This window comes from Sphaerodactylus townsendi, linkage group LG11 (assembly GCF_021028975.2).
Source record: "Sphaerodactylus townsendi isolate TG3544 linkage group LG11, MPM_Stown_v2.3, whole genome shotgun sequence".
NCBI classification, from domain to species: Eukaryota; Metazoa; Chordata; class Lepidosauria; order Squamata; family Sphaerodactylidae; genus Sphaerodactylus; species Sphaerodactylus townsendi.
This window is the reverse complement of record NC_059435.1, coordinates 31,525,933-31,540,130: the sequence shown is the minus strand read 5'-3', so window position 1 is coordinate 31,540,130 and position 14,198 is coordinate 31,525,933. Positions and strand designations below refer to the sequence as shown.

Sequence of the window (14,198 nt, the reverse complement as noted above, 5' to 3'; positions counted from 1 at the left end):
TTTTCCCTAAGAAGACATATCCCTCTCCAACCACCACAGGGCAATCTGCCTACCTTGAGGAAAGGAAAGATGAGGAGGCCCAACATCCCACTGAAAATTGCTTACTATCAAGTTCCCCACAGCTCCACTTAAGCAGCCACCAATTCCTCTTGCCTCTCAACTATCACAGAACTGTTAACATCTGGTTGGCCTGATGGTAGGTACAGCAGTCTACTGACAGCCATTTTATCCTCAGGCTTACAGAAGTTCAGGCTGAGGCACCATCACCCTGCTGGCACAGAAGAGCTGAAGATTGGTCTTGGCCCAAGGACAGTGGCCAAAGAATGATGCTTCAGAGAACCAGCTGTTTCAAGATACTCTGCCTTGGTTCAAGATACAACCTCAGACTTTGTAACCATTCTGTCTCTGAGATGCAGGAATAACATGACAGTAGAAGATACTGCTTATAGAAAAGGAAAGGTTCTGAGAATACCGGAAAGGGGAGAGGGGTGGAGATCTAACTTACTTGAAAAAGAGGAGAGTAGGATTGGCAAAACATGTACACTTCACTGAAGCTAGTTACCAGAACCATGTAGGTAGGCACACCCTTCAAATGCACATAAGATTTTTAGTTCCACTGGTCCTGCTTTATTATTTTTGTTTGTACTGTTGAGAGATCGCAAGCAAACTAGGAAAGAAATCTGTTCTCTCATTTAACCAAGGTGTTCTTCACTCTTACATGCAATGCAACGTATCTGAATGCCCAGTCATATCTATTGGTATTTACACTACTTCAAACACTACCACAATTCAAGAACAGAATGGGGGGGTGGGATCTATAAGCAATTGTCACACAGTGTCCAAGCACTTCTGGTTTCGCCTCTGCCCAGAAAGAATTTACCAGAAATATGTATTTGTTTATTTTAAGCAGAGCACTTTGTATCCTGAAGATCAGTAATTCAGTTATTGAACAGATCATGTTACACACTTTCTAGCTGATCTTCTTGTCCTGCAGAAAATATCCATGCCGTAGGGTCAACACTAAGAAGTCTTTAATGACAAAGGTGCAGATTTTGTGTGTTATACTTTGAATTTTATTTTTCTCTTTTACCTCCCATGAGTTGGAATACAAGATTTCTTGTGACTGTATTTATTGTAACTTACCCCAAAACCACAAGACAGATCATTTAAAATATATATATTTATTGAGAAGGTTTTCATTCCACCTCTATAGAAACCTGTCAAATCAAAAACTGATCAAAGGGGTGATGATATTTTCAATTCAATTCCATGAACTCCAAGTCCAACTCTGGTCTACCCAGAAATCCTCTGCATTTTGGGACTAAGAAGATTTCTTCAGGTATTCTTTTAAAGACATGGGCATACTAGGAATGAATGTACGTTTCCCAATCTTGAGCGCTGAAATCAGCCCAGATCATATTTTACCTTATTTTTCTCTGTTGTACAAGTCCTATTCTGCAAGATATGACCATATTGCATTTGCACACTGTCCCATCATTCTGTCAATAATTCTATTTCATTTTCAAAAATCCAGAACACAATCCACACAATAACTTTCTTAGGAACAACGAAACAACACAACACAGTTTATAAGCTTTGAGTTCTCCAGAATTCTTCTTCAGGCTGGAGGTTGCAAAAAAATGTTTTCAAAAAGGTTTGGGAGTAGAAACAAATTTGAGACATGGCGTTGAGAACAAAGCAAGCACTTGCAAGTCATTATATTAACCCTGGAGATAAATCTAAGGTGTTGCAAAAGGAATAGAGTCAACTGAGGTCAGATTTACCTAATTTTGCATTCCCTTAAGACAATACTGGCATAACCTGAAACCAGCCGCATTCCTGAAGAATTTTATTGCACAAGCTTTGGAAGTAAGTCCCACAGTCCTCTTCACTGAATTGCTTCCACTATTCCTCCCTACAACAGCACTTCTCTCTACTACTTCTACTACCTCCTACTCTCTACTACCTCCACCCTTAAACCTCGACTTTTACTAATCTTTGCCCTCTTTTCTCACATTGGAACCCTGCCATGCCAACATTACCAATGTTTTCTATGCAACTGCAAATTATTTGTTTGGGCTATGCTACTCATACAACGGCTGGAGAAGACCTGGATGCCAAAGAACACGATGGCTAGATACCATAAAAGCTGATAAAGGCATGAGCATCAACCAGCTGAAGGAAGCAGTACTTAATAGAAAAATGTGGAAAGAGCTTGCATATCAGGTCCCCAACGGTCGAGAACGACTGAATGGATAACATCATCATCACTCATACAAGGAATGCATCCATACAGGGAATCTGGTTTACCTTTTTACACATCCATAGTTAGCAAAGATAATTCTTTCTATGTGCCTCTTCTTCATTTCTTCAATATCAGCTCCAAACATTTTTATCTGCTCACAAAACTCATGCCCCTTCTTTCTGCCCTCATCACAGCCACCCTCCAAATGCATGAATGGACTTGAGAGATATTGCAACAGGGATCAAGAGGTAAATGTGTGACAGCCACTGTTGTGGGAAGAGACACAGATGGGCAAGACATGCTATGTAAGTTCTGGAGGTGGAGGGCTGAGACAATGGCTGAGTATGGGAAAGATACACTTCACTGGCTAGACAGGGTCATTTACAACCCAAGGGGAAAACAGACTAGCTTTTTGACATGCTAACACCTCTGGAGGCTCCATGTTCTGGCAGGCTTGAGCCCTGAGCCCTGGCACTCAGACTGGCTAAGGCCTCAGAAGCCCATGTGGGAACGGTCTAAAAAGGGGAGCTATTCCTTTGTTTGGGGGCTTGTGTGGGAAAAGTTCCTTTGAAGGAGGGTTCAATGTGAGCAGTGAAGAAGGATGCTGCTTGCAAGTGTGACTGGGGGTGGCAAGGGAGGTGCCCCTAAGAAACTAGCAGCCAACCTCCCTCAGAGGCTGGATCATATGTTCAAGGATAATAAGTTACTAGCCCAGCAGTCTTCCTTTCATATTCTTTTACCCTATTTATCTATATCCTCTCATATCAATGAGCTGTGCCTTGAAATTCACAAAGTTCTTTAAACTAAAGAGTCTTGTAAGATGCTTACTATTCAGTAGCACTGCTGCAAGATTCCCCTTTGGTGTCATTCCCCTGGGCAGTTCAAGTGAAAGGAGTAAATTTTCAGATCCGGGATGGTGTCAGAAACAAGAGGAATCTTTCTGCCCCCAGCTTACCAAGAAAGTTGCAAGGCAGAAAGAGGGGAAGCCGGGGGGGGGGGGGTGTCTTTCCTTCACACACTCAGACTCAGAAGTATTTATCCTTGTTTCCAGGAGTAGTACACTGCAGCCTGCCTCAGCCCATTTAGCAGCAGCACTAATCCAGGAAGTGATGTCACGTGCACACCTCATCCACTACTTCCTCCTACATGCTGTTCTCTGCTGCTTCGGTGCTCCAAGTTGTCACCTGGGCACTTAACCAGCCCTGTACAGCTCTCCCTAACATATTTCTAATATAGACACAACAGTATCAATTTCATCTGCAATTGCTCCAACACCCTACTCATCTACTGCTAAATCCGTGCAGCTCTTTCTTACCAGCTACTAATTAATGAAAATCCTGCAAGTTTTGCTATGACATCTAAAAAATGCCAAGTAGGATGTATAGAGATTGTTTTGCTGGCTATAGAAGTATCACAATAATTGAAAGACTCTGTAACTGAGTGGGAAAGAGGCACAATATTTATGGCTTTAACATTTCTAACAATTACTTTTACTTATCCCAAATGAAACAAACACTGTTTCCTGTACTATAATTATTTACCTTTGAATTGCCTTCTGTATGATACTTGGCACAGGATCGGAGCTGAGTCACCCAATACTGTCTCTCTCTCGCATCACCAGCTAGAAAAGAAATCAACAATCACATTCTGTAATTTAGTTAAATCATATTTGAATAATTGCAGCTTTTTGAAGAAGCTAAACATACTCGTCATTAAATTCAGTTTAGGAACTAATAAAACTGAAAGTTCCATTCTAAGTACAGATACTTAAAAACTTTTATTTATCCAGTTCATACATGGAATTAGTATCTCTCATTCTTCAGTAATGAGAACTTCAAGGTATCGTTTTGGTCACATGAATTGCTTACATGCAGAAAGACAGCATGATGATACGCAGGACTGGGGAGGACTTCCTTCTTAAGACGCACACCGTACTTTTTGAAGGTAGAGAAATTAAAATGTGCAGAAACTCTGAACTTGCATAAAGCAGATCAACAGAACATCTACCCTAGTTATTTATGATACTGCACACTTTATTCCTGTTCTTCCTCGGCCTATAGCCAACTGTTTAGATCAACATTTCAAGCTGATGATAGTTAGAACTGCATTCTAATAATTGTCTAAAAAGCATTTAAGATGTCTATTTGCAGCCGCCGCCAAGAAGATCAGAATAACTGTGTCAAGATGGATGCAGTTTGCTGATAAAAAGACATTCTGACTTCAAGTGCTCAATACTGAAAAAGGCTTTCTGATTACTGCCATTTTGTTAACTGACATTTATACTTGAATTTGATGGATACTGGCATATCTTCAAAGGTTTTTTGTTTTTCTTTTTTTTCTTTTCGGTAAACAAATTCATTTAATTCAATGTGTGCTTGGAGGGAATTTTTTCTCCACGTGGGAACAAACAATCAGCCCCTTACTTACATAATCAAGCCACAGGGTTCCAGAAAGCCTTAGTCCTTCGGTTCTGATGACTACATAAACTGAGGCTTACTTAAATTAATGGGCCTTCTCAGCAGGTACTCTTTTCAGTCCTGATCACCTTAATTTTAATCTAAAGGTATTAATTTTAAAATAAAAAGGGATTACTCTAATAATGGCATACCAGTTCAGAACTGGAACATTTAAGCAGTATCAGAACATTAAACCAACACAACATTTCCATTGAAGGTATAATGATCACCTGGAATGCAACCATGACCAAACGTGGTTTAATTAGCAAGGATGCATATTATTTCAAACTTCTTCAAAAAGCTCATGCTTTTTCCATACTTTGTGATGTTATAAGAAGAAGAATTGTTTTGTTCTTCCGCACACACATGCAAAATCAGAGTTCTACAAAAGTATTTTCCAGGAAGCCACGCCCCTCAGCTTGAAATACCTCAGCAAAGCTGTTAACTGTAAGACGTGTTGGAGTTAGTTAATTCATAGAATTACTCTAAGTCAGAGATGACTTGATGGAACTTAACATACACACAGTGGACAATAGTTTTTTTCATTTTGTGTTGAAACAAAATGACACTTTGTTGTGAGGCTAATTATACACATTTAATCCTACTAACCTCAATGGCAGGTTGCTTCCTCCTGCACTAGTAGCAAGAGACTGCTCTAGTTTTGGAATAGAGTTGTCAATTGACACTTATACTTCATTGGGATAACTCAGGGGGGCACAGACAAACCATTAATTATAGCACTGATCCATGATGATATCACTTCCAGCATGAAACCAGAAGTGACCTCATTATGTGGGGGAAACTCCCTAGGATTCACCCAAAGTTCTATGGTTATACTACCCCTCCCCATTTGCACACACACCCCCTTGTGGTACAGCAGCAAGGGAGTACAATTGAAGGCCAGGAGGCTTCCTGCTGCAGAAGACTCTGAGGGAGAGATACTAAGTGGAAGAACCTCAAAAACAGGGAGTTTGCAGACTTTGGGTACAGAATATGTAGCACCTGCACAGAAGGGAAAGAGAACCTAAAAACCCAGAGTTCACTGAGTAGCAGCCATCCCTCTCCTCCTTTCCAGACAAGATAATCCGACACAAGATTACACAGACACAAGTTTTGTGCGTAAATCTGCAGCCTAAGATACAATCCTGTGCACACACTGGGCGTAGATCCTACTGAACTAATGGGATCAACCTCAAGTGAAAATACACAGAGGTGCACAGCAAATCTTTCCTAAGTACCAATATTTTGCAAAAGCAGATAATCTTCCACCAGGCAAGATTTTTTGCTTATTTATTTTTAGTAAGCACAGTGCTGTAACTGGTGGGTTTACTTAGTTTCAGGCAATATCAGATTGAAGCAGAGAGAGATCTGTTTATTTGGACCTCAGATGGCTTTTGACCGCCACAATGTTCCTTGCTCATGAAAAGACTACATCTTACCCTTGATTTTGAGCTACCTACCCAAAGAGATAGCTGAAATCCACTGAAATCAACATTGCTACTGATTTCCTATAGAAATGCTTTTTCAAATCCTGTGGCAGAATCAATCCTGTAGGAACCTAACAGAACTAATCTGCTACAAAGCTTTGTTTTAGTACTAACATTCAGTCACTGACACAATCACAAAGCTTTCCTTGAGGATATAAAACAAACAAATTGAGCAGCTTAATTTCTCCTGCCTCTTACTTATGAAAGCCCGGGGGGGGGGGGGGGGGGGGGGAGAGAAAGGAGACTGTCACAACCCAGATAAGCCATCACCTGTAACTTCTATCCCATCTATTAGAATTTTTCAATCTATCCCCAAGCTCTAGAGTTGAAAAAGGCCCAACCCAGCCTTGAATCATGGAGATGTCAGTAGCAAGTCCCTTTTCAGGACATAATGCTATTTTAAATAAAGCCATTTCTGATGTGAACGAAATGTTCCGGTTCTGGCCTAAAATATTTCTACCTCCAAAACTGTTGCATCACAATTTCACCCATTATGTACAGTCTAACATTATCCAAAATCTCCTACAGATAAGGAAAACATAGCTGAAGACTGGAAATTGCAAGAATGGCAAGGTTCAAAGGCAAACTTTAAAGCACGGGCAACAAACTACTGTACCTCTCAGCTTATACATTTCTCCATTAGCAGAGTATACCACCAACATGTTTGGAGCTTCATCACTGAGAGAAACTACAGCTCCAGCTAAGGACAGCAGCCCTCGTGGCTTCTGGGTTTTACTTTGTTCATTCACGAAATACTGTAGAATTCCAGTCTCATAATCCAGCATGAAGTACCTGTTAATTAAGGAGAAAAAGAAATGGCAGTATAATTTAATTTTATCAAACTTTACTGTACAAAATCTGAAAAAAAATCAGATTAATATATCTATACTATGGCGGCCAAGTTCCACACTTAATTTTCAACAAGTCTTTGAAACAGAATGCCCTGGTGAAGGATTGTGAACCTCCAAGTGAAGCCTGGAATTCTCCCAGAATTACAAAAAAAAATCTCCAGTCTTCCCCTGGAAGAAATGGCAGCTTCAAAGGCAGAAGGCATGGCATCATGTTCCGGCTGAACGCCTTCACCAAATTCCATCCCTACCAGGCACCACACTCAAATTGCCAGGAATTTCCCAAACCAGAAATGGCAATCCTAGCCAACTGATATTAAAAAATGCATGGGCTCAAACCAAAAAAAGCATTGGTTCTTATACTGAAGCCAAGATATAGAACAGAGGTCTCCAACCTATGGCCCTCCAGATGTTAACAGACTAAGATTCCCATCAGCCCCTGCCACCATGGCCACTTGGCAGAGCTGATGGGAATTGCAGTCTATGAACATCTGGAGGGTCCCAGGTTGGAGACCCTACTATCGAAGGTAGAGTTTCACTTTAAAATCAACACCCTGAATTCAATGTGGGCATCACTATAATAGGTGGGTGAGGGACCATATGTGCCCCCTCCCCCATGCTTCCAAATAATCTAGAGGATAGAATCATTCAAAGCATGTACAGACATGCTTATGTACACAAACAACAATTATCTATCAACTATTATGAAATTCTAACCTTCCCCCCCCCCAAAAAAACCCCTACACTGTACAGAATGTACAAGCTGCCTTGCTAACTTCAACAAGGCTACTTACAAACACTTCCAGACAGATGCCAGAAATTAAATGTAAGAAATTCATAATTAATTAGCAAAAGTAAGTGGCAAATAAAATTGATTCAGCCAGCCTTTCTCCCATCAATTAAAACATTCAGCAGAAACCTAATGAAAATTGCCAGTATAATAAATGGGCTTCTTCATTAGAAATGAAATTCCTTTTAAATAATGCTTTAGCTAGAATGCACTCTTTAGTGTTCGAAAAACTGGATGACTAATACATTTACCATCAGTATCTGCTAGATTTTTAAATGCTACTTTTACCTCACTCATAATTATATTTACCTGAAAATAAATTCAACTGATTAGAAAGGATTTTTTTTAAATGTGAAGGTGGCCTAGCAGTCTTAAAGTTAGACACTGCACCGATCACTATATTTTGAAAGGAAGAAAGATGTGCATTTGCCCTTATTTATTACACCAAGGCTGAAGAAAATGACTTCAGGACAGCAAAGAACTCCGGAGCTGATTATTTGTAATGCCAGCCTAACTAAATATACTTTCAAATTGTCAAGAGTAAAAATCGTTATCAACTTCCACAAGAATTTCTTGGCGGGGTGGGGAGAGAAAATTCTGTAACTTTTGAATTGTTGTTTCCAAAAATGTTTACATTCGGTTCTTGGGACAATTTACAGTGTAACCACCACCAAGGTCACAGTCAAATAATCAAATCCCAGGAATTCACTCTAATGTAGTCATTTTAACTTTAAGACAAACAAGTGAACAGTCAGATGTTGACAGGATACAGATATGGGAGGGAGGGAGGGAGGGAGGGAGGGAGGGAGAATGGGAATAGTGCTTGTTCACTATATGTCTGCTAAACCTGTGGTAGATTCTTGTTCTGTCAACCAAACCAGCCTTGTACTTTGCAAATGGAATACATCCCTCTGAAAATTGGTGGTGGGGGGGATACAAATAACAGTTTGATAACACATGTTATATGTACTTATGCAAGTGGTTTATACACTTTCTTAATTCTGCCAGCTAATAGAAATAAATTTCAGTCTGAACTAGATTCCCACAAATTAAAAATGTATATTTAACATACTTTGAGCCACTTCAAGCAAAATACTAATTTTCCTTAGAAGAAATTTTGTCTTTATTAAATTGGGGAGGAGGGGTGTTGTGAGTAGGAGAGATAACAGGGAAAGAAGATCAAAATACTGTCACAGCATATCAGTTCACCCCAGGCAAGAAGAAACCTGTCACCTACATTTGCTTCTGTCAGCACAGTGATGAAAGCCATAACAGTTTCTCAGCAGCATCCATTCTAGGGGCTCAAAAGATGTTAAAAGAAAAGGGAAGGAGGAAAATCACATGTGTGATTGCCACTGACTGGGAGGCTACAGGAATTCCTCCACAATGTCCAGGGATTTGTCTGTTATTTCTCCCTGGTTACCTTACAAAGGTAGATTTTTATCCCACCACTTTCAGATGTTGCAGCAGTAGTACCAAGACCAACAGTCACACCCCTATTAACTACCCCCATCCACATGGTCTCAAGCTCACAAGAAGGCTGTAAGGAAGGAAGGAATGGGGAGGAGTTAATTTTAGTGTTGAGCAGCTCACTGGCCTAAGACCAGACTGAAAAGCAACCATCAGCCCCAATACGGGCAGCAACATAAACCAGCATCCCATTCTGCACAGAGGACAAATAAATGCTCCAAAGGCCTACAAGAAGGACGTGGAAAGCAAAACCCACCCCCCAGCACTAGCATTCAGAGGTTTGTTTCTATTGACCACAGAAGTTCCATGCAGCAATCACATTTCACCCACATTAACAATTCAGTAGTCTACATTTTATCTATCCAAATGTTGTTTCACATTTTGACTTAATGATGTTCACTTACAGTACATGCCCTCTTTACTCCACTGTTAACCCACAAACAGCAAAAGCAGAAAAATATGCACACATTTAGCCCAGTGCTGAACACTGCAGAGTGCAATATTAAGGTTCGTGCCCTTTCATTCTTTGCAGGTCAAGAAAACAGGCCCAAATATATTTTCCAGTGCTTGTGTGTTACTTTACAAGCTTGCATTGTAATACATCTTGCATCCAATTATAATGATTTATCACAAAAAGATATAGATATTTAAAGGATAAATTATACAAACAGGTAATTTGATTTTAGAGTTCTTAATAATGTAAGCAGAACTTATTTTAACATTAAACTGATAAGGACAGATTGACTTTATTTAGAGAATATTTATAACACGTCATCAAAGGAAATGTATACGGAGCAAATACAGACAGTTCCCGGAAATGCGGGTGAATGCAAAGCATAAATCAAGGAGTAGGTAATACAAAGCAGGAATATATCAGCATGCACTGGGAGTCCGGTCACTGGGGTGCACATTTAAGGTCCATAGGCAAATAGTCCACATTGGGATGGCACACATTGAAGGGCCAAAGACAGCGATCACTGGGGTTTACATTACATAAGATCAAGTTTACACTTGATCTTAGCCAATAGGCCGAGAAGCTAGAACATTTGCAGATATTGCATTGGGGTATGAGTGCAATTAGCTGCAACATCTGTCACCCCACTTATCGCCAGGGTCGATACTGCTGATCTGGCTGACTAGGGGATGCGCATTTTCTCCCTCATTGCTCCTTGTACATCCCTCTACTGAAGCTATGTGCTTGGGGGAAAAGGATGACCATCCCAGACAGAAGGAGTATTCAGTTCTTCGGCCAAGAGTGTATGAAAGCTACACACACACACACACACACACACACACACACACACACCGCAGAACTCTGAACAAGCTATTATGATGTGGGGGGTGGGGAGTGAAACTAGCCCTTTTTAAAAACAGAAATTCTCCTGCTTCTTTCAAGCCAGCAGGTCTTAGAAGCCATATTTCACTATAAATGAACACCAATTTTACAGCCCCCAGCAAGTAAACAACTACAGCACATATTTCATCATGCTGAGGACCAAAGTCGTTTTATGAAAGCTACTGTAGGACTGGGAACAGACTGGTGGGTGTAAACAGCCCTTTTCAAACATTACAGTCACACACACAGGGACCTACCAACCATGCAGAAAGGAAGCACAAACTATTTCAATATGTGTGGCCACTATTCTGTATGAAGAGAGGCAATTGTACACACTTACCATGCATGTTACATGGCAGTCAACTACCAGATTTTTCAAGGTACATGCATACCCAATGCTGTAAGAGCATGACAAATGTGCATTGCTCCTGTACATACAATGTGGCAACTATACATACTGCAGTAGCACAGACAACCATCACATATAGTTGGTAGGTTTCTGGTATGTACGAATGTAATATCTGAAAAGAACAGAGGACATCTAGGTTCCGCTTTCATCACAGTCATGAATTCAACATCAAAGTCACATATTCAGTTTCTCATACATCACACAGAAATTAATGCAGAAAAGTGATGAAGGGCAGTTTAGAAATAGAATCAATAATTTTTTTAAAAAAAGTCTTGCAGCTTAGAACTACATGAAGCAGGCAGGGTGTTTCACTCTCAAGGGTAGGCTTGAGAGCCCAAACAAAAAAATGTGTTGTGCAAGCAAACAGGAAGGGAAGGCATGAGGCAGTGCCTGTAATTGACTAGACACATCAACAGCATCCAGTGCCATTCCCAGTGCTTCAGGAACTTGCCAAAACCACAACTGCAGGGCTCACCTCAATTGCTTGCACAGAAAACTAGCCCTGCACATTGGTCACAATAGTTTGACATGTCACTGTTCAGCATGCATACCAGGGATTGCCTTCCTGCGCTATAAGAAAGCAAGTGATATATATCCTCTCTGTGCCTGCACATGCATGCATGTAAAGCTACCAAAGTTTCAGTCACTTCAGGCCTTAAAGGTATTAGTAGCTGTCGCACAGATTTGCCCACACAAAGGCAGAAGAGATGCCATTTCACAGAACACGGCAAGTAACCTTGCTTTGTCTGCTTACTATAAATAAGATCCCCATGCCTATTCCTAATAGCGTTCCATTTTCAGAACTGAAAAACACAATCCATTCAGATAAAGCCCAATACTCAATACAGTGCATTCTGAAAGAACCCTCAAAACTGCTGCAGCAAAGAATGAAAACCCCCCTCAAAAAATAACCCCTTCAACATTCTCCAAAGGTTTAACTGCTGGTTAGGAAGCTCAAACATTGGCATAGGAAGCTCAAACATGTACATGAGCTGTGTTCAGGCATCCCAAACAAACGTTTGCTTTTGTCAGGAGAATGAGTTCTCAACGTTATGTTCTCCCAAGTTATCCCCCACACATGCACACAAACACACACACAGATCCCAAACTGAAAACCAGGAAGTCTTCAACAAAGTGCACACCCATACCATTGTTATGTTTAAATTAGGTGCTCTAATAAACTGTGATGTTTACAGAATTAGGGCAGCTCACAAGGCCACCATCTAAAATCTCCTGGATTGTTGCAATCCGTTTTGCCCAAGGCCGTTTTTGATGACTACTGGGAAACTGCAGCCAGAACAGAATGTAATGTTTTGCCTTCTGTTAGGCAAGAGGCATTCGATATATCCCTTCAGCACATCAGATTTGACACAATATCCTCCCCATGCCATTCAAGCTACTTCTGAACAGCTTGTGCCAAGCATACCTAAGACACACCCCTACGAGCTCATCAAGAACTGCCAACTCTGCCCTTTGAACAGAAGTATCACTTGTTAAATCAGGGCAGTGAAAATGAACACATAAAATTGGATGTGCATGTGACGGATTTGGGTTCAAATTCCATCTCTGTCAGAGACTCTCTATGTAGCTTCACCATCTGAGGTCCAGAATCACTAAGGCTGTTTCCGCACGGCCTTTTTATGGCGCCCTGGGGACGGGATAAACGCCGTCCCCAGGGAGCCATTCACACAGGCGGCGCTGCTGCAACGCAGCGGCGCCGACCTGACTGCGCTCCCCCTCCCCCAGGGCGGCGTCAGGCCGCCCTAAAAAACAACCCTTTAAAGGGTTGTTTTTGCCGCAACAGCGTGTTCCCGGCAGCACGGTGCGAACAGAACCGCCGGGAACACGCTGTTTCCCTTCCCCGTCCCACTCACCTTGTCCCCGTCGTCGGCCTGCTGGCCTCTGAAGCCCCTCCCTCACTGTCCTCCGACCCCTGGAGGTCGGAGGGCAGATGGGCGGGGCTTCAGAGGCCAGCAGGCCGACGATGGGGACAAGGTGAGTGGGACGGGGAAGGGGGCAGAAGCGGCTCCATGTGGAGCCGCCTGTCCTCCGCCGGCCTCCGCCCCCAGGCCGGCAGAATTCTTGCCGGCGTGGGGGCGCCTCGGGGGCCGTGCGGAAACGGCCTAAGATAAATAAAAGTGACAACTTCCTCAACTTGCCCATATACCACCCTGCTAACTGTCTCTGTCTTTTCTATCACCACCATTTGCATAAAATGTACAGTCTGATGAGGAGTTCTAGGGCACTAAAAACTTACATGCTGTTATCTGATATGTTGGTTGGTCTTAAGAGACAGGATGATTTTTGGTTCAGGATTTTTTTTCTGTAGGCCACACAGCTACATTCAGTCTTCCCCGGTGTGCTGGTTATGTTTAACAACCTGGTGTACACTTAGCTTTCCAAAGAAAGTAATACTACCAACTAGTTTCTTAAATGTATAATGTAGCACCTGCATATTCAGAAAAAAAATAATAGTGTCATTTCAAGATATCACTGTATAGCATACTTCTAGAAACACACACATTTTGAGCCACATCCAAAGGGGGGGCCAAATCCGCTGTGGGAGCAGCGCGGCAGTGGATTCGTTCTCCCAAGGGCACTTACCCCAACAGAAGGATGATTCTGCCAGCATGCAGTCGCCACACTCCCCCAGTGCTGGGACATGGTGCCAACTGTAGTGCCAGTGTTTCGGCGCCCACGCTACCTCCATTGGTGCCACAGGGGCAGTCTATGGGCATGTCTGGGGGAGGGGCAACTTCCAGCCATTCGCCACTACATGCCAGCAGCGTTCAGTTCAAAATTAGGCCACCGAAAACGTTGGCTTAAGTCTGAACAGCCTCACAGAGGTTGCTTGTCAGCGGGGGGGGGGGGGGGGGGCTTTGCGCTTTTGCAGCCTCCCCACATTGCAAAGAAGCCTCTTTGGGAGCAGCAAGGTGGCGCAGCATCGTGTCCAGGCACCCTGCCTTGTGGATGGGGCTGTTTAGGTGAACCTGCTGACATTTTTAGGCACATAACTTGGTTAAAATAAGATGCCCACTGCCTTTATCATGGGGAAATATGATATGCACATTATTAATTCAGCTCTCTTGAGTCAGCATGGTTGCGCATTGGGGTTATACTGGTGCTATCCTCCTGTTAGACCTTCACAGTTCACCCC

The 14,198-nt window shown here is 42.1% G+C and overlaps 1 protein-coding gene across 3 annotated transcripts in view; it reads right to left on the bottom strand.

Annotated features, from left to right (window-relative positions):
• OSBPL10 (oxysterol binding protein like 10) overlaps positions 1–14,198 on the bottom strand; it is an 85,475-nt gene that overhangs the window by 58,328 nt on the left and 12,949 nt on the right. For all 3 annotated transcript variants that reach the window (XM_048511069.1, XM_048511070.1, XM_048511072.1), the window contains exons 2-3: positions 6,805–6,980; positions 3,787–3,866 (exon numbers count right to left, since the gene is read on the bottom strand). In XM_048511069.1, the coding sequence (XP_048367026.1) occupies positions 3,787–3,866; positions 6,805–6,980 (256 nt within the window). The remainder of the gene's footprint in view (positions 1–3,786; positions 3,867–6,804; positions 6,981–14,198) is intronic.